This window comes from Plodia interpunctella, chromosome 18 (assembly GCF_027563975.2).
Source record: "Plodia interpunctella isolate USDA-ARS_2022_Savannah chromosome 18, ilPloInte3.2, whole genome shotgun sequence".
In the NCBI taxonomy this organism is placed as follows: Eukaryota; Metazoa; Arthropoda; class Insecta; order Lepidoptera; family Pyralidae; genus Plodia; species Plodia interpunctella.
In genome coordinates, this window is record NC_071311.1 from 6,338,816 (window position 1) to 6,359,019 (window position 20,204).

General features: G+C 36.0%; 3 protein-coding genes across 7 annotated transcripts in view; 1 reads left to right on the plus strand and 2 right to left on the minus strand.

The window, feature by feature from the left end:
* Positions 1–5: 5 nt before the first annotated feature.
* On the minus strand, positions 6–13,671 carry Dhc62B (Dynein heavy chain at 62B). The gene is made up of 2 exons (XM_053758833.1): positions 13,045–13,671; positions 6–12,685 (listed from the first exon to the last, which is right to left on the minus strand). Exons 1-2 carry the CDS (start codon positions 13,177–13,179, stop codon positions 1,019–1,021), a joined length of 11,802 nt encoding a protein of 3,933 aa, XP_053614808.1. The 5' UTR covers positions 13,180–13,671; the 3' UTR covers positions 6–1,018.
* Positions 13,672–13,810: 139 nt separating this feature from the next.
* Positions 13,811–19,588, minus strand: LOC128677766 (store-operated calcium entry regulator STIMATE-like). Its single transcript, XM_053758847.2, has 6 exons — positions 19,255–19,588; positions 18,861–19,005; positions 18,020–18,141; positions 17,416–17,615; positions 16,398–16,472; positions 13,811–15,887 (listed from the first exon to the last, which is right to left on the minus strand). Exons 1-6 carry the CDS (start codon positions 19,385–19,387, stop codon positions 15,798–15,800), a joined length of 765 nt encoding a protein of 254 aa, XP_053614822.1. The 5' UTR covers positions 19,388–19,588; the 3' UTR covers positions 13,811–15,797.
* Positions 19,589–19,944: 356 nt separating this feature from the next.
* Positions 19,945–20,204, plus strand: part of HnRNP-K (Heterogeneous nuclear ribonucleoprotein K) — a 28,365-nt gene continuing 28,105 nt past the window's right edge. For 3 of the 5 annotated variants that reach the window (XM_053758839.2, XM_053758845.2, XM_053758843.2), the window contains exon 1: positions 19,945–20,123. The gene's annotated coding sequence lies outside the window, so the exon portion shown is untranslated. The remainder of the gene's footprint in view (positions 20,124–20,204) is intronic. The other 2 variants (XM_053758837.2, XM_053758842.2) reach the window with 2 other exon arrangements.

Consider the following 20,204-nt stretch of genomic DNA (forward strand, 5'->3'; position numbering starts at 1 on the left):
TTAAAAAAATCTAAAAACGATTTTATTGACACATGATTTATTAATTACAGGATACAAAGCAAATACCCGCACACTAGCACTACAAATTTAAATTGTATCAATTTCTTTTAATAACGATAACTAAAAAAATACAACAGAAGACATGCTATACTACCTAGATAAACGATTTTATTTTCATTATATACAAAATGTAGTCGAGACAAGAATTTTGGTGGTCTTTTTTAGCAAATAGTGGCAACTGTGTCCAACAGAAAACTATAAGACTTTTTAATAAAATCAGTTATCTAGCTAGAGTACATAATAATATCTAGCAAGTGGATTTTTTTTAGATTTTGCTATTAATTATTGAAATAAATTGATAATAATGATGGTAGCGCGGGTTAGCCCAATCTTAACAGAACTAAAGCAACTTAGAGCAGGTGCAAAAGTGCTCGAAAGTATTGTCAGAGGTCGTAGAGTGACTTTGTTATTGGATATCGACCGTCGAAACTTCTAGAAGTGAGACGCAGCGAACCAATCACATTGCTGTGTGGTTGTCGTTGCATCACAATGGCGCACATCTTGGTTGCGTCTCACTGCGAATAGCCTCTATAGCGAGATGTAAATGGCAAAGTCGCATTATCCACATAGATCAATACTTATTGCATAAAATGCTTTTGAGTTTTTGGTCATTTATTATAATAAAAATACTAAGTAAGTACAATAATTACATAATAATTAACGCACGTTATCTAAGATAAAGAGATTATATTAATTAATAAAAATGATTTAAGACCTCACAATCTCAGTGTTCCTTCGAACAAGCGTTACACACACCCACTAATAATTACTTCAAAAAAGTCAAGACATCATAATTGTGGGTACTACATATCTCTCTTTGATGCAACGCTTTACTAGGTTACTACCAGGTTGTGATAGGTAAGCCACAAACCATTATGAGTTAACCAATTATCCCTACCAAACCCTACTTAAATAGAGTTACTTTCAAAAGCCTGTAAAAGTATCTGATCAGAGATTTTCAGTTGTCGAGCTGCAACAACAACGCCACACTTCTTTTGATCCAGTGAGCAGAAGGTTTATCTGAAGGCAGATAGAAAGCTAACACAAAATTAGATGAGTGTCCCGTAGTAGCTAATACTCCTTTCCTCTCTAAAGTCTTATAAAGAGGACATCTATATCGCGACCCTTCCTGAAATTCAGCCTTTATTTTTGGATACAACCACACTGCTGGCATATTGTCGTTCAAAATCTTGGGCAACTGTTCTCCAATTGCGTGAGTTTTACGGTCCCAACGGCCACCATCCATAAACAAACCCTGAACATAGACGCCCCATTCCGGGGATTCCATTTCGTAATCCACCTTTCGCACGTCGAAGTCAAAAATAAGAAGATCTATAGGGATTTTTTTAGCTCTGGCAAAATTTTGGACAGATCCCGTGAGGAAAGCTTGAGTAAAGAAGAAACCAGACAGCCAAAAGGTCGTCGGTTTCCCATTTGAATACCAATCTTCTAACATTGCCAAACGTTCGACGAAATCTGCCACGTAACTTGGTAGAGGTTTTAAACTAGGATATGAAACTTTCTTCCAATTGTCTGGTATTCTACCAAGAAGCATGTTCGTTGATTGCAAATCCAAAGCTGGCGACATGACGATTAAACCCTTCACTGCCTTTTGTAGATCTAACAAAGAAGCTCTGATTTCATTCAACAATTTATTAAATCTTTCCATTTCTTGCACTAAGACTGTGTTCATAGATTCATTGTAATCCACCGGATACTTCTTTTGTGCCTCTTCTATATCAAATCTTTTGGGTAATTTAGATAGGATTTCGGCAGCCATTTGTACGAGAATAACTTCAGTATTGCCACCCTCACCTCCACTTCCTGTACCTTCAACAAGAACTAATGATGCAGCTAGATTCATTGACATAGTATAATCTCGAGTAATTCCAGCATTCATATGTAATCCATATACCTCAGGCGGAGGATTCACGGGGACCGACTCTATATGTTTGAGATAGTCTTGATATTCACACCTCCTTGGCAATCCATATTGAGGGCCGATATCACAAAACAAATAATTCGGGTCATTCACAACCCCGGCATTCACGTAATTGTCCAAAATTGTAACAATTAATCTTCTATCCCAGTCGTCCGTTACCCTGCCTCCATAATTGCACTCTCCAGTCAAATATTTTATCGCCACATATTGTATCTCTTCGTACTGATTCAAAAACATCTGCAACTGCATTACAGATATTTGAAAATCTGAATCGTTAAATCCATACTGTATATTCCAGCCTAATGGACCAAACTTCTTTCTTTCTTGTACAACTGCGTGAAAGAAGCTTATCCCGTATAAGAGTTTACTAAACGGTTTGTCCTTGTCGGGACATCCCTCATAAAATTCTGGCTCTTTCACAGGTTCAGAGATGTAAGATCTATTAAGATTGTGTTGCAGGCCAGTTGGAGGTTCATTTGTCATTTTTACTGCAACTTGCAATACGGACTGTGGGAATTTATCTGATGGGTAGCTCGTTAGCCACATTCTAAAACTTAGATCAGTATTTGTAAGATCGAAGCCTTCAACAATTTTTTCTAGTACTGGAAGCCACGAGACGGCTAAGTGACAATTTTGCAAACATACCCAGCCACCTTCTAATTGCGCCCTTTCAATCATAGCTCTAGCAATGGGGCCTTGACCTTGTCCTAGAGAAATAGAATTAAATCTATGCGAATAACCCATTCGTTCGCAATATTTAATTAAGGCGCCCATTGGATCCGACCCTGGCGATAAGATAAATATTAAAGGAGCAAGACAGTTTGAATCCCCGAAAGATTTGCTTATGTCGAACGGTGGCGGAGTTATGTATCTGCGTCCTAATTGTTTTTCGACAAAATCTGAGATGGCAAAAGTCAATTTATCAGGTCTCAAAATTCTTATTACTAGTAACTTTTGAAAACTGCTTAGGTTTTCTTCCCATGCCCCAGGAATAGCTCTTGTGTGAGGATCAATATCATCGTAAACGTCTTTCCATAGTTGAATATCTTTAATAAAACTGTCTTTAAATCCAGCATATGCAGGTAGATCTGATAAGCGACATATTTCATCCCAGTTTTTATCCGGTAACCACTCCACGGGCTTTTTTAAGAGATTTTCTACCGCGATACCTCCAGTTATAAGAAACAAATATTCTTCATGCGTCATCTCACCAGTAGACAACATCATCTTAGAACACATAATAAATGAAAACATAAGTTTATCTTTATCAAATAGTGAACGACACACATTGCTATATAAGTTATATGTAAATGTATCTTTCAAAAATTTAAGTCGTTTGTCTAAATCTTTGGATTTGTTAGCATTTTCTATTGATATTATATACAGATTTATGAACCAAGTCAAAGAGTATTGGTACATAGGATCTACATTAGGCAATTCAGTGACACAATAGTACAGCACAGCCGAATGTGAAGCTATAGGTCGGTAACCAAGTCTGAATTTTTCAATTATTATTTCAGTTTCCACACTGGCTTCTTGTTTCTTCATTATGTCTATAGCTAATAATTTAGAAGAGTCTAAAACTTCTATGGCAGTCTCGTCCTCCAAAATGTCGCCTTTAGATTCTTGTAAAGTGCGTAGAATATCATCCTCTACTTGTTTAAGCGCAGCTCGATTAGCAGCTCCTTGGACAATCAACTTTTCTCGTTTTTCTTGCAAATCTGGCCTTTCTTTAGCGACAACTATCCCTAATAACTGATCTTCCAAGCCATCTTTAGTCAACGCAAAATTAATTAACGTAACTTTGTTGAATACTTCTGGTAAATAATGAGGGTTTCGGAGTTTTGTGGTCATATATAGCCTAAAATTCGGATGATATTCGATAACATTCTCGCCTAAAGCTATATATTCTTTGCCAGCTTGCATGTATGTGTGTTTGAGTAGAACAGGATCCAACGGTGCTTCAACATCTTCCAAAATACAATCTATTAGCGCAGGTTTCCCGTATTCTAAACATGTTTCTATTACTTTCATATAATTACCATCAGTAAATTTAAGTACTTGTAAATCATTAGACTTTTCCATGGTTTTTATCCATTTGTTTGCCTGCCCCTGTGGATCAACTAATAAAGACCATCTCATTGAATTGTCCTGGATAATAGCATTATCAGTAGAAAATGAATCACGGGGTAGTCCTGCAATGCACCAATTTTGTATCTTAATATCTGAGCCTAAAATATCTTTAAATACATATACGTCAGAATGCGGCATATCCAAGTTTATTACGAGCTTACACCATTTATCAATAAGTTCTATTCTAACTGGTAACGTGTAAGGAGACAAATATGCAATAATACCACAAGAAACCAAAATGTCTCCCGCTAAATTATCGAATAAGAGCTGCAAGTTTTCAGCAGCAGCAGTCCAACGTACTTTTTCACCACCTAAACCTCCAATTAGTTTTTCTGCTCTGTAAAGTTTATCTATACATAATTGAACTTCATCTTCTAATGCTTTTTTCTTGATATTTGCTTCTTCTAATGCAGCATTTAATTCTGCAAGTTTGGCTTCTAGTCTAGCTACCGTAGCTTTTTTCTCTTCCAAGATAGCCATCGTCTCGGAAAATTCTCTTTCTGCTGCTTCTAATTTTGCCTTTTTAGGGGCTACAACTTTTGCCACCGCATCATACATGTCCATAGCTATTATCCATTTACATAACCCTTCAGCCGCCGCAGAGGCTTTGGCTATAATATGCGGCTTGAAATCTTTATTCGATAAATATTCTTTTCTTATCTTTTGCATTGTAGCAACCGGGATGTTGTCTTTATCATAGTTTCTTAAAGATTCTAAAAATGACATGTCTCCTAAAATTCTTTTGCTAGGACCCCAATAATCAAATATTTTCTTTCCTGGATTATCGGGGTCTGGTATTTTGTCAGGAGGAATACCTTTCATCACGCAAACAGCGGCCATTACTAGTTTTACAGTAGCTGGAGGGTTTTTCATAGATTTGACAATAGTAATATCTGCAGGTTTCAGAGTATTCAGTGCTGCTATAGCATCATCTAAAATTGGCAATGCGAGTGCCAAGTCTGCTTCACAATCCTGTTTTAACTCTTGTGCGGCAGCTGCTTGCACATTTGCAACTTTTTGATCTTCTCTGACTTGTGCCGCTGCTTTGTCTGCTATAGCTGTCTCTCTTTCTATTTCTTCCATCATTTTAGCAGATTTTGCAGCCATTACAATCAGCTGAGGTTTAAGAGCGTTTAAGTCACGCTGCATTATAGCAACTGCATCTGCTGCTTGACCAAGTTTATCTAAACCGTTAGTGTACCTAAGTTTTGCTGCCCTTAACTCTCTTTGTTTTTTATTAGTCAATGTAGTGAAAGATTTTATCAAATTAAGATATGACGCAGATGTTATGTATGTCTTACGTCCATATTGACTAAAGAACGTAGCTGATACTATGCGAGCATCTACGTGGAATTGCTTACAGGCTATGACCGCAGAAGCTTTAACTTTATCTGGTACGTTAACTTTCACCATGTAATAGTGCGCTACCATTTCCAAAGCATCTTCCGGCCAACTATCATACCAATCAATTGTACAGCAGTTTACTAAAGAAGGATAAAGTCTAAGTCTGGTTCTGAAAGAACTTCCAATAGGACTGAAACACAGTACAATGTGCAGTTTCGCTTTACATCGGCCAATAAAGAATGATAGAATTTGCAGTGGACCTATATCAAGATTTCGATTTCCTCCTTGCGCAGCTAATCGTACCAGTTCCAGAATTTCCTGCTTTTCATCTAAACCGTATAAATTAGGAACTTCCCCTGAATTTAATAAACTGTCTAAATTCTGGATGAAAGTTTCTTCTTTAATTTGACTTTCAGTAAAAAGAAAAGTTGTATCTTTGTTCAAACCACCAGACTCCCTTAATACCAATTTGATATCATCGTGCCAATCCTTAACGCTGTATGCTTTGGTGATTTCTGGCTGAAAGACCTGTTGCCCTAAAACAGTGCTAGCCAAACGAGTTAGAGACTGCCGTCCAGAGCCACCGACGCCAACTAACAAAGCATTTCCTGATGGCATGGATAACAGACGACAAATTTTTGACAAATGTTCTAATGCGTAATCGAATAATACGATTGTCATTTTTGCCTTGTGCATTGTGTTATATTCTGCTAACATAGCTAATGCTACATTTAAAAATACTTCCTTAGACGGAATTTCTTCATATTTCCGTTCTCCTTCAAGACTCTCAGTATCTAAATAGGTACCAAACATCATTTTACGCACAGTTTCTTGAGTAACTTCACCGTTTTCACTCTGGTATGTGTCTAAAGCTGAATCAAAAGTATCTTTCATGAATTCACGAGTAACTTTTTTAAGGATATCAAAGAACCACGTTCGATCTATATCATCCACCAACCTGTCAAAAAACACTCTCAGTATTTCATGGACCCATACTCTTACAAAGGTTTTTTTGCTTTCAGCAGATTCTTTTCTCAATAAGGCGCAGCCTTGAATAACTCTGGAAATATCTCGCAAATTGAAAATATAATGCGATTTGGCTGGTGTAGGTCGTAATCCTTCTGATGCCAGATCAAATATCTCCATGGTGGCTGCAATAATATTCACGATTGCAGGTTGAGCATCTTGACCAAAGCCATTGCGTCTCCATCCAAGTTGTAAAAGAGACATAAATATTTTTGTCATACTTTCTGTAGAGAACACATTGATAGAATATATGTTAAAGTGACGTAACATTCGAGGATAAATTAACTGACGACTGCCTCCTACCGGCCCGATAGCTCCATAAAATATTGTATCATAAATATACAATTTTTCTGTAGTCTTGAGGTCATACCAATGTTTTTGGTCGAAATATAATCTTAATAGTTCAATGGCAGGTTGAGCTCCATAAACTTCTTTAGCAGGCATATTCATGTCATCAATAAAAATTATAGCCTGTTTACCTTTTGTGGGACCGTAATTATTTTTTCTTCTTTTGACTAATTTTGAAATAACCAAATCTTGAGTTTGATTAGCAGAAGTCGTAGTTGTGAATGTTATGAATCCGGGAGTATATTTTTCCATGTCTAAATTATTCATCAAAAAATTCTGAACGTAAAAACTTTTTCCTGTCCCAGTGGGACCGATCAACAATATAGGTTTAAGGTATTTTGAATGCAATCTTAAGAGGAATATATATTTTTCTGTCTCTAAAGTAGGTATAACAGTTTGTAGTAGATTTATTTGTTCTTTAGTTTGTACCGCCTTGACATACTCGATCCAAGGCTTCCAGCATCCTTTTCCTTTGTACATATAATAATGATCGATTAGCATACCCTCTGCTGGAATCGATACGTCAAGTCTGTCCATATCTGGTGGAATACCCTTTTCCCCTCTAAAATATTCTTTGACTAACTCGTCAAATTTCTCTCTTGACTCTGTATTCAAAATACCACCAACTCCCCAAACGAAGGCACACATACATGAAGCTAAAAACCAGGTGCGCGTATACTTTGTATCCTCTTCTCCTTCTATAGCATTATCCATCAACATTTCTATCAAACGGAGTGTGCTGATTACTAAATTAACCTCTCCACCTGTCACCAATTGGGTACAGTATTTCCTAACATAATATATTAACGGAGTAAACAACCAATCGCAAATTTCAAAAATGTATTCCTCATTTTCATCAAGCCAATAAGGGTTGAGTGTATTAACCCACGATTTGTAGAAAGGCATGAAACCCAGTGAAGAAGACTCCATATAGATCATACCACACCTAGACACAGTAGCCGGAGAAGCTTGAGACAAATCCATTACTTCAAAAATCATCGACATAACATTCGACATTGCCATCACCTCTCCAGATGTCAAACATAATTTTTTATTGTCATCTAAAACAGTGTTCATATTTTCAATCCAAACTGCATCAACAGGTCCGTCAAATACTATCCACTTCCTAACAGGTGTATCTTCAGACGCAAAATCTCTGAAAGTGGTAGCTACTATGCCGTCCGTCCATTCATACGAAATTGGATCAAAAGCTCCATAAAGCTGTCCCATTGTAACGGCTTTTGGATTAAGTACTTTATACATAGATTCACATCCACCTGGTTGATTTCTTTCTTCCATTAACGTTAACCCTTCAGCCAATATTTTCAATGTCATAGATTTACCAGCAAAAGGATCACCTACTAACATAAATCCGTGCCTGACTATCATCATTTCGTACGTTTGTATAATTTTTATCAAAAATGTTTCCATAGGTTGTAAATTATTTACGGCACAACGATCAACACAAGCATTCAAGAAATTTACGTAATCTGGCTTTGGTAAAGAAATGCCAGGAAACAAGTCTGATATAATGCCTTCAAATAATGGGACATCAAATGACAAGAACTTTGGAAGATTGACATCAGTAATGGATCGAAGTAATAATATACTCTCGCTTTCAAGGGGAAAACTTCTTTTTAAATTACCAGCAGCGGAGAGTACAGTTTTAACCGCTCGCATACCATAATCATAATGGTTTTGAGATGACAGTTGCTCTGAACAAAGACGATACGTTGTCACGATTTTAATAGATAAGTTACGAGCGTCAATGAAGCCAAATGAATATAGGGAAATTTCACCAATCATAGCATAGTCTGGGACCATCATAGCTACAGTTCGGAATAACACCTTTAAATTATCAGGTAATTCGGACCGCCCAGCATACCCAGGATTCATGGTGATGCAGACGTAGCATGCCGGATTCAAAGTCAAAATTGTTCCTTCGAAATCAAAAGTCTCCAAATGTTGTCTTACCGCTTGCACTATACATAAAATTTGCTGCGCTATCACAGACAGTACTTCGACTTCAATTCGATTGAATTCATCAAAACATACCCAAGCACCACAGGAAGCTAAACCTTTGAAAAACTTTCCCATAGCTTTATAATCTAGACCATCTGAACAATTAAATACGACGCACTGAACAGCAAGAGCCTTAGCCAAATCTTTTGTTGTCTCTGTTTTACCTGTACCAGCAGGACCCTCCGGAGCGCCATTCAAATGAAGATAGTAGGCACCGATCAACGTACGATAGCAACGATCTGTTAACGGTGTGATCACTAATCTATCAGAATTACCTAAATATTCATAAGCATAATTTACGACTGCATTTATGATTTTAACATATACCCTTTCGTCTTCCCAATAATATCGTAACTGTGAAAGCCACTGAAAGTCTGTGACTTCAGTTACATTTTTCCCAACAAGTTCAAATATTACATCTTTCGCGTGTACATCTATTACAATAAGAGCTTTCACAGTAATGCTACTTAGCTTGGTTAAATCCGTTCGTCGGATAATTGCCACAGTTTCGTTAAGTTGTTTAGTTAAACCAACATGAAATGCTTGGAGTTCACTTAATTTGTGGGTATTCAATGCTTCATGGACATCTACAGCCCAATATATTTGAGACACGCCTAGTACAACCATGCCTTCCCATTGTAATATCCATTCCGCTCGTCCTAGAGTAGGATAATCATAGTAAGACAATTCTGTTTCAGATTTTACAGCTGCCAACATTTGGTCTTCTACTTGTACAAGCCATTTCTCAACAGACCCTCGGGCGGCAGCTACACTTATTATTTCCAAAAATTCTACTTGTTCTCCTTCCATAGATATCATTGCAGATATATTAAACTCCGGGTCAAAAACAAGTCTATTAATGCCCTCAAAACATTTTTTCAAGTGAGGCTGTACCTTCAGAGGATTTTTGGTCTCAGACAATATTTCCAGCATTTCATCATTTGAGAGAAAGAAGAATCTTGGGAAATATAATCTTTTCTTTTCTAGGTAGTTATTGACACCATCATTTATCTTTTCTAACATACCAGAAGCAATTTTAAATGACTCTAAAACACCAGCTCCACCAGCTATTTCGAGAGCATGAGGATCTTTCTCTACAGAACCCATGTAACGGCGATAAATATTATTTACTTCTACAAACATTACACCTTCTTCAGGCATTTGAGCAACAATATCCTTTGAGGAGAATATGGGCAATAAGTATAACCACTGGCTTTGTACTTTTCCCCATTCGTCAATAGTAGCATTAACTCTCATTATCTTCTCATACCACGATCTTACTTGAGTTTCAAAGGGTTTGACGAAAGCAGATCCTCGCATACCAATCGTCTTGACTATGTGATCGTCTAATACGCTCTGAATGTCATCAAGACCAGAAAGTATGAAAATCCCAGTGTCTTTATATGGACTTGTTTTGAAGCATATGTCAGTCCATTCAGCTATCATTTTATTCAAATTTGTTATTAACGCTAGTTCTTTAGTAGCGGCTACACTTATAATTTCGTATTGATCGATTTCATCCCATAGATCAAAATTTATAATTTTTCTTAAAGTTGTGCCTGCCGTTGGGGTTAAATCAAAGCCAGCAATCGTGGACATTTCGTCCCAATGTCTTTGAACCAATGCTGGATTACACATGATATGAGCCATCTGTACATTTGGTCGCCAACTCTTTATTTCTGTCGTAGCTTGAGCACATAACTTCATCGGCGCAGGAACATTGTTAATATCGAGATCATCTACCAATCCCTGAAAGCGTTTCTCTACGCCTTCTGCGATTTGCTGTTTGATTTTAGCTTTATAGTTTTTACCGAGCTTTAAAAACTCTTTATAGTAAAAATCATGATCTTGTTCAATTTTTTCATGATCCATATATTCAAATGGTCCATCCATCCATGTATAATAACTGCGTTTCCAACGATGAACTAAATGAACCAGACTGTGAAAAGGTATAATGTATTCTTTTAACTCTTCCAAATCAGGGTAAGATGAAACAGGAAATTTAAAAGTAACTTCTTCATTATTAATCCAAGCTACAAGTTTATCACAGTCATGTAGTCTCTGTACAAGTTTTCTTAAATACTCTAGGTATTCTAAAGTATTTTCTATGTCATCCATATTGTCAAGTAATTCAAGATAGGGAGTCATTTCTATAACTTCTCTATTTAAAAATGCGATTTTAGATAATAGATTTTCTTCCATTTCGGCCTTGAAAGTCTCGTAAGCAGCTGCGTTCCTATCAAATATCGGTTTTATGTCTTTAAGCCAATTAACTGTGCGTGTATTAGACTTGACATGTTCTTCAGTTAGCGAAGTCATTTCTAAAAGATTTGATATAATGTTGATTTGTGACATGATCCTCTCTTTCAACGCTTCTACCAAGACAGTTTTTGCGTGTAAGATATAAACTCCTTGTTCTATTAATTCCGCAGCATTTTCTGGTTCCTTTAATGCTTTGGCTGCTATAATTTCAAATTCTGCACAGATACTCTCATTTTCTTCAATGTGAGTTTTCACTATGCCACCTATTATATCATTTACGAATTCCAAAGCTTTGCGTTTCAAACCGTCAACCATTCGTAATTGGCACACAACTGCACAATTAAAATATTCGTTTTCTAAAACTGCAGTTATTTCAGAATCTATAGCTTGGAAATATTTTATTTTGTCACGGCCTACTTCGAACTCATCGTTTTCTAATATGAATTGTTGCAGTGCAGCTTTTGCAGGGGCACCATAAAGCATATCGTATTCACATCTTAATTTTGCTGTGTAGTCTAGAAGCGGTTGAAATACTATATCAAGTTGGTCTTGAAGCCTTTTATGACCATCTTGGTACAACCATTCATTGTATTTTACGGGTAAAGCATCGTAGTTATAAGGTATTCTAAGATATTGTTCTATTGGCATAAGTCTTTGCGATATATGCGAAATAGCATTGGCAATGTTGTGGTACACTCCGAAAACTTTTTCCAGCGAAGGATCAAAAATAAATTCGCCATCAAAATCTAAGGCAATGTTAAGAATAGGAACAGCGTCGGGATCTTTGAGTGATTCAATGATAGCATCAATGGATCTACGCATAAGTTCTTGTATTTGCATCGATATCATTTTAGTAGCGCATACCACGAAATCGGGAATTTTTTTTGGTCGTAAGCCTTTCAGACAACGAGGGTTTTTCAGCCAGTTCACGAGAATAGCGTACCACGTACTAGACACAAGATAGTCAGCTTTCTTTATCGTTTCTAATAGTTTCGTCTCAAATACCTCTAAATCCATGGGCCCTAGCGCGCGATATTTAGATAAATCGATTATTGCTGAAGGGAAAGTTCTCTCGGAGGACTCTAATACTAATCTTATAAAAGGATGTAGGAGTAGAGAGCCGTCTTTGAGTTTCTTTCTGTATTTCAGCATTTTTTCATAATTGGCAGTGATTCCTTCGAATTTGAAGTAGGGTTCTCGGTATCGCTTGCGGGAGACGCCGGGCACGTCGCGGATGACGGTCCTGACGGCGAGGTGGTGAAGGTCGCGGTTCCAGGCAGCCTTGCTTTCTTCGATGAGTTCCTCCATGACATGCGGGTAATTTTGCCTGTGTTTGAGCGGCACCAGACTGCGGATCTTGCGTTCCCAGGTGAGCAGCATGGGCGGCGGCTGTATCTTGTGCGCACACTCGCGCAGCACCGCGATGTGGCGACCCTGCGAGATCTCCAGCTTGTCGCGCTCGTCCCGCTCCAGCGGCGGCCGCGCTATCTGGACCTTCCTCTCGGTTGCCTTCTCTTTGAGCACCCTGTGGTACTTCGCTTTTTTATCCTGGAATCGAAATATTTCATTGTTAAGAAAGCGTTACCTGCTGACAATCGCCGCCATCACATCTTTATCAAAACAATGCTACAGGTCCGTTTGTGTGCAGGCGGTAGGGCATGCAGGGCAGAATAGTACGTGTGCCATTATCTGAGACAACGCATTAGATTTGCTCACTTTTCCCACCAGAACGTATTTGCTTTGATTCAAACATAATGAATACTTATGACATTGGGGTATTACTGGGCATCCAACGCGGTGAACTCCAGCTGGTCACAATCGGGCTGGGCTCTGACGCTCTAAGAGTTCGTGATTCACATTTAGAACATCGTCATTATATTTTGTATTACGATAAAATAAACACATACCTGGATTCGGTTATAGGGCGGCAATGGCACAAAGGGTAGCTTCTCCATAGCGCTGGTGTCCGGTATGGGCGGCATGATAGGCACCCTACACCCATTCTTCGTTTGCAACAGTTTCCTCAATTCACTCTCCTCCATCTTCAACTATATAATCTAACAAACTATACACTAATCCAATAACATTCAAACATTTTAAGAGAAAGAAACAATGTTATCATTTTATGAGAAAAAATAAAAAACATAGTATTTGATTGAAGAATGCTATGCGATTGTCATGGTTACATGGTCTTGTATTTTGACAGTTAATTTTCTAATTAACAAAGATTGATACGTACGATGTAGGTCCACCGTGGACCTTATGGCACAGAGTAGGTACATTATTATGGTTTGATCAATAACCAAGGATCTGGGTCGTCACGCGTTCGATCTTTATTTTGTACATAACCGTTCGTTCGATTCTTGTAATCATTATTACGTAAACACTATGTAATGGCGTTTGGTTTTATTGTTTCTGTTGACATTGGGCTAATATAATAACGCCAAACTCTTTTATTTTTCGAATTTCATACAATACAAAAAAAAATACAATTTTGATTTCAATACATGTGACAACTATTAACCTTGCTTATCTATACTCGATAGATAGAAAACGAAACACATCTCACTTTTTCTGACATGGGGAAAGGTAAACTTAATAGTTAAAAATGAACTTACTTGGATCAATATATAACGTTATCGTCTTTTATTTTTATGGGAAATCAAACACAAATGAACACATGTGAATTATATTCGCACAAACAATAAACAGATGCACAAATATAGCACAGGTCGATATATTATTATACACTTCAGTTTTTATAAAACTTGTCCTTAATTTAATATTTACATTAAATCACAATAATAATTTTCTTAAGCAGGTGACAGGTTTTGCAACACCCTCGACATTTCTAGTATAATTGTATACAGTCAGATCAATTAAGCATTGTAATAGCAACCAAATTTCCATAAATAATAATATAACCGATGTAATATTTACACAGAATATGTATAAGTATTGAGATTGGAAGGCGTTTTCGTGACGAGATGGAATGTTATTAAGACAATTACTACTTGCAATGATTAGAGTTGCACACAGACCATTTAGGCGTTGCAATAATTGCGTTAAGGACATAAAAAAATTGGCATAAATAAATAAAAGTTAATAATGGAAGATCCGTGTATTCCTTGACTTGAGCAGTCATAATTCGATGTCATTTCAAAAATAAAACGCATGGCACTGCCTGTAGATGGTCTAAGTACTAACACCCATTTAGGAACGTTATAAATAATTTCATTTTCAAAATGAAACATACAAAAATATTTAATTTTAACCTACATCTGAATGAAAAATGGCAAATTTTGTACAAAATACCCTACTAGCTTTACATTACACGTACAAACTTAATCAATTCCATCGTAGATAAATTTATACGGTAAGAATCACTGCAAATGCTTTTGAGTATTTTCCTAACGTCTCGATGCTTACAAGTAATGACTAATGCATGTGATGCAAATAAAGCACTCATTCTTTGCTTTTTTTTTTAAATCGGCGCGCCGAATTTTACAAAGCTTGCTTTCGTCAAATTCTTACATCATTTTACTTTTATTATTCAATTCTCATATATTTACAACATTCAAAAAGATTTACAAAATTTAGATCAACTATTGGTGTTTTATAAATAAAAAAATATCTTTATAATTAAATGGGTACAAATTCTATTCCATTAAAAAAAAATAAAAAATATATACAAATCCAGTGTAAATTAAAATTTGAATGACTTTCATAATATATTAACCTTAAGTGTGGTTAATATAACTACCACACTATAAATACCCAATTACTTTAAGCACACGTTGCATAAAATGTTTGGTAAACTGTGACAAATTGCAACATATGCTTAATAAAAATGGTGCCTATTTGATGATTTTATTAATATGTATTTGTAAATACTGTTTATTTGCTCTCGCTATTTTAAAAACAGATTTCATTTACATTTTTAATGTAGTTACAAAGAGTTCAAATATTTCATTTCAATAAAATGAAATTGTGGAAATGAATATATGGAATCCAGGATATACATTCTGAATCAATTCCATAAACCATATTATAATGGAATTTTTCCATACACAATATCAGTAATCGAATGAACAACATCTTGTTTGGCGAAAATAACAAATATTTTTACATTTTTATAAAAGTTTTATATGTTTCTTATCACACAATTTTGAATAACATTATATTTTTATGCTATTGCAAATCGAGTCTTGCTTTCAAGTTAGACTCTGGTTTTGTTGTATCGACCACTTTGCAATCACTGCATGTTTAAAGTCGATAAAAAAATTACTTACCTTATCTGTTTGGTCTAATGGTTGACTGATTATGGTCATGCCGTATGCCGTAAGTGAACTTAACGGCATCCGGTATGACCATAACCATATGTACAAATGTACATATGTACAAATGGTGGACTGTTTTGTTGATTTTTTTTGTAACTCCGTGCAATTATAAAAAAACCTGGTTTCGTAAGGCACAAGACCGAGATTTAAGGCGTTCATAAAGAGAGAACTATTCCCAGCTGTGTGAAAAAGAAGGCTGTCAATAATGATGATGATAAAGAAAAAATATTAAAACACATTCCTACCATAGCAAGAGCAAATATCAGTAGACTATCTAGAGATTATGGTTACGCCCAAAGTACAGTGGGCCGTATGAAGGGTCATACGCTCGCGCCTAGTAAACGTTCGTCCGCCGAATGCTCCTCCTCGTCTGACCCTGACTTCTCTTTCTTGATGGACTGGTATCTCACCTGGAGCAAAAATTGTTTTATTTTTATTTTTTCAGTATACATAATACTAATATTATAAATAGAAAATATTTGTATTTTTGTTTGTAATTAAAAAACTACTAGACCGATGTAGATGAAATTTAGCATAGAGACAGACAAACCTTCAGGAGTTACATAGGCTAAATATACTTTTTTTCAATTATGGTTTTACAGGAGCGAAGCCGTGACGAGCTGCTAGCGATTCGTCACTGTTATATAATAATGGTTCAATCAAGGAAAGCTGACCCTCGGCTCCGACGCTCAATGACTGCGGAAGAAACAGGCAAAACGCTCAGATGAGATAGTCATAGTTTCAGGATTCTAATTATTTGTCGTAATTAACATCGTCATTTATCATTTTTTGATCTATGACCTGCCAGCATTCATTGTCTCATGCTCAGAGATTTTACTCATTAAATAAAACAAAGGTCAACGACCCGGTGATAACTAACAGTAAGTGGAACGAGTAATTATGATAAACTAATGAGTTACCTTCGTCTTTATTTTAGAGCTGACTCCTCGAGGGTGATACATCAGGAAGTTATCCGTCACCCAGAATATTAAAATCTGGGAAAAAAAAATACTATATTGAACAATCACATTACATTAAAGATTTACATATTCTGTACATTAAAGAGTTACATGTTCTGAAACTGTAAGATTGTCGACAGTTGTTCTCTTTGATCAATTCATCATCATTCATATTTAGAGAATAGAGAGCTATAGAAAATATTAAATGATTGAGAATAAAATATTGCTCGTAACTTGACGTCAATAGAGATGTGAACTCCGGACGTCACGACTCAAAGACTCGTGTATTGTATGTATTTGCAGCTTGTAAACAAGTGTGTCGATATTTGACCAAATGTTTTAGTTATTGACAAACCATTTTAATGATAACCATAGAGTTTATTTGCTTCTTACGGACATTTGATCGATAACAAACATAATAAAATGTATAGATAAAAGCTTATTCTGTACATTGTAACTTACAGCATTATAGCACATAGATGTTGCCCGGGGCTTCGCTCCCGTGGAGATTTTGAGATAAAATATAGTCTGTAGCAATCTTGGATAATGTACCTTTCTAATAGTGAAAGGATTTTTAAAATCGGTTCATTAGTTTCGAAGATTACCTCAAACATACAAACTCACAAACGCTTACCTCTTTATAATAATAGTATAGATATGGTATTTTTCTATGGCTATACACACAGCTATACATGAGCACACTAGCGCCATCGTCACATATTAAATAAATAAAAAAATCTTGACACATTATGCTAAACTAGAAAATATTTTAATACAATGTAGAGTAGATACAATGTAGTCATAGTTGTTCATAATAAATCCACGTAGTTTTTATTAGTAATTAACCATTCGAGCCAGCAAATATTAAAGACAATAATAATTGAAAAACAATAAGGCCGTATGGGAACTGAGAAGAAATTGCTAAAAATATGTTGATGGCGCTAGCATTCAGCTAGGTGCAAAGGAAGGGAGCACTCACATTGACAAAGAATGGAATGATGAGCATAACAACGGCGACCTCCAGCTTGGGATCGGTGACCGGCGACAGCCGCAGCGTGGAGAGGACGGCGACCACGGCCGGCACACGCAGCACCAGCGCCAGCACAGACTTAGCGAACGTCGCCAGCGCTGCGTACAGGATGCACTGGCATATCCACGCAGCGCACATCGGCGGCTTACCTGTTCAAAATATAGTGATATCTCCCTTATCGAGCGGCCCGTCCCGGGTTTGCAGATAAAGCCATAATAAATTATACGTGTAAACCTTCCTCGGTCACACTATCAATTGGTGAGAACCGAAAATCCGTCAGGTAGTTTTTGAGTTCATCGCGTACAAACTGACAGACAGATTCGATATGCTAACACTGATGTCAGATTTTGAGTGGGCGGCACATTTGCCCCCTTTTGCATGTACAACAGTTTGGTGACATTTTAATAACTTTTGACTTTCAAATTTATATTCATAATTTTCTTGGCTTTTTTAACATTTGACATTCACAGGCACTTTTTCATGTCAAGTTTTAAATTATATGATTATTCTCAATGTTAAAAACTACTAAGATTTCAAATAAATATTATCTCACCATATTCCCCAAAGTTGATAAGTGGTACATCATATACTCTGGCACAATGCTGTGCCATTCTGATGCCAGCCCAAATGATGAGCAGGCCCAGTGTCGAATCCAACATAAAGTTCACTATATACCTGTACAAAAATACATTTGTGGAATTAAATGAAATTCTTCATTTGCAATATTGGATGCAATGCATCACATAATAAATTTACAAAAATTACTTATTACCTACATGTAATGCCAAATTCCACAGCACAGGTCAAGCAGCAGGGGTTAACAAACTGAGAAGAGAGTTATATACCTCTAGTTGTTGATTCAGCTAATATTAAGTCAAAAGTGTCACAATGGATATTCACTAATAGTGTCAAAAAAGGAGTAATTGAAACCATTTAAACAAAAAAAAATACAAATTGTTTAATAAATATTATAAGATATTGAAGTATCAGATACCTACCAATTGTTCAGAAATGAAAATTAAACGGAATTGAAGTGGCATCGTTTCTCAGCTTATTTTTATACAAATGGTTAAATAAACCTAGTGTTGTGTTGACCTTACTATTGATATGTTAGATGTCATAGCTTTTGTTATTTCTAATTGTATTTACCAATGTAATAATAATGAATAATTAATAAATAAATGTTATAGTAGCCCACTCTTTTGAAATTGAGACATGCTCATTGACACAATATAAGCAGAATCTATATTTAGCAATTATGTTTTTGCTTTTCATCAAACTTATAGATTGAACTTTTTATTGCACCATTTACAAAAGAAACATAAATTATAACTAGATAGTCAGAAGTTTGCACAAGTTGCATTTATATTAAAAGCAATTGCTTAGTAACTCACCATGTGCAAGGATTTCCAGTGAGGTGTGGTGAGAGCCAGACATTAGCAGCGTGGATAATGAGGGCTCCTAGTCCTTGTTTCGAGGTGTCATAGAACCAGATCAGCCATGGTCTTCTTGCATAACGAGGCTCACAAAATCTTTTGCCTAGAACAAAAAATAGGATTTAATCATAAACATGAGAGTTTGTGAGGGTGTATGTATGTTTTTATTATTTCAAATTACAACAACAAAATGATAACTGGTGGTTTAGATATATCTATTTCACATTCCTCAGTAGTGAAAACACTGATGTGAAATTACAGAGCCAAATTGCGACACTGAGTTTTAAAAGTAAAGACTATAAAGCTGCCTTGAACTCTGAACGAGGCATTTTTTTGGAGAAACATTACTTACCTATTAAACAAGTAAAAGCTAGAACAGCTAATAGAAATTGCATGAACCATCCGTAATAGTCTGTAAGGGCATCCTTTGAGCAATGTAGCTGTGAAAGATAATATTCAGGTTCGGAAACAGAGCTGTTATTCATCTTTCATGTCTCGGACTCTAGTTATTAAACAGAATATTTTTGGCAATTTTAACACCAACTGTATTGTTAGAAAGCTTCAACAATATTCAACTGAATGTGGAAACATTTTAAACCATACACAATGCGAATAAAATAAAATTTACTATAAAAATACGACGATGAACAACTTTGACTTTTTAAAAAGTGTTGTCGTCTTTTGACATCTCACATTTGACATTGACATAATCACGACATTTTTTTTATTCCTTCGTTTCATTGAGGCGGCAAAAGGTACAAGCCTATACAGCCAAGTCTTTTGTAAAATATCATGACAATTACATTATCATTGCCATTTTGTAATACGCTACAAATGTACTACACCCAACAAACATTTTTTTAATACCAAATGCGCCTAGCACGGACACTGTGATTTGATTAATAAGAAGAAGGGTTTAAACATAGAAAATTTAACTCTTTATATTACTTTGTATCGATATTTATTAAAAGAAAAACTTCATGCCCGTGGCGCAGTTTACTGTTGGTAGCACTAGCACTGAAAATATTTGGGAATAATTTTTGGTACCTATAGCAACTATGGCCGCTATTGGCGATTGCCGCCATTTTTTCTTTTCCCGTTTGCAAATACGATTTGGTTGTAATAAATAAATAAATGACAATTTGGTTTATTATTAATCTGTGTTTTTGAGAAGCATTATATTTTCTTTATAAACGAATTATTCAGCAAGCCATCCGAAAGGTAAGTTTTACATTACCTACCTTATAATATGTCGTGTAGCTTCGCTTGTCTTGTTATCGATTTTCTTACCTAACATTGCCG

Excerpts from the sequence above, each read along its gene's own strand:
- Dhc62B (XM_053758833.1), bottom strand. The coding sequence starts at position 13,179 with ATGGAGGAGAGTGAATTGAGGAAACTGTTGCAAACGAAGAATGGGTGT. Across the intron at positions 12,686-13,044 it reads CGCCCTATAACCGAATCCAG|GATAAAAAAGCGAAGTACCA; the intron begins GTATGTGTTTAT and ends TTTCGATTCCAG.
- LOC128677766 (XM_053758847.2), bottom strand. The coding sequence starts at position 19,387 with ATGAATAACAGCTCTGTTTCCGAACCTGAATATTATCTTTCACAGCTA. Across the intron at positions 18,142-18,860 it reads ACTGGAAATCCTTGCACATG|GTATATAGTGAACTTTATGT; the intron begins GTGAGTTACTAA and ends ATTTTTGTACAG. Across the intron at positions 15,888-16,397 it reads GCTCTAAAATAAAGACGAAG|GTGAGATACCAGTCCATCAA; the intron begins GTAACTCATTAG and ends TTTTTGCTCCAG.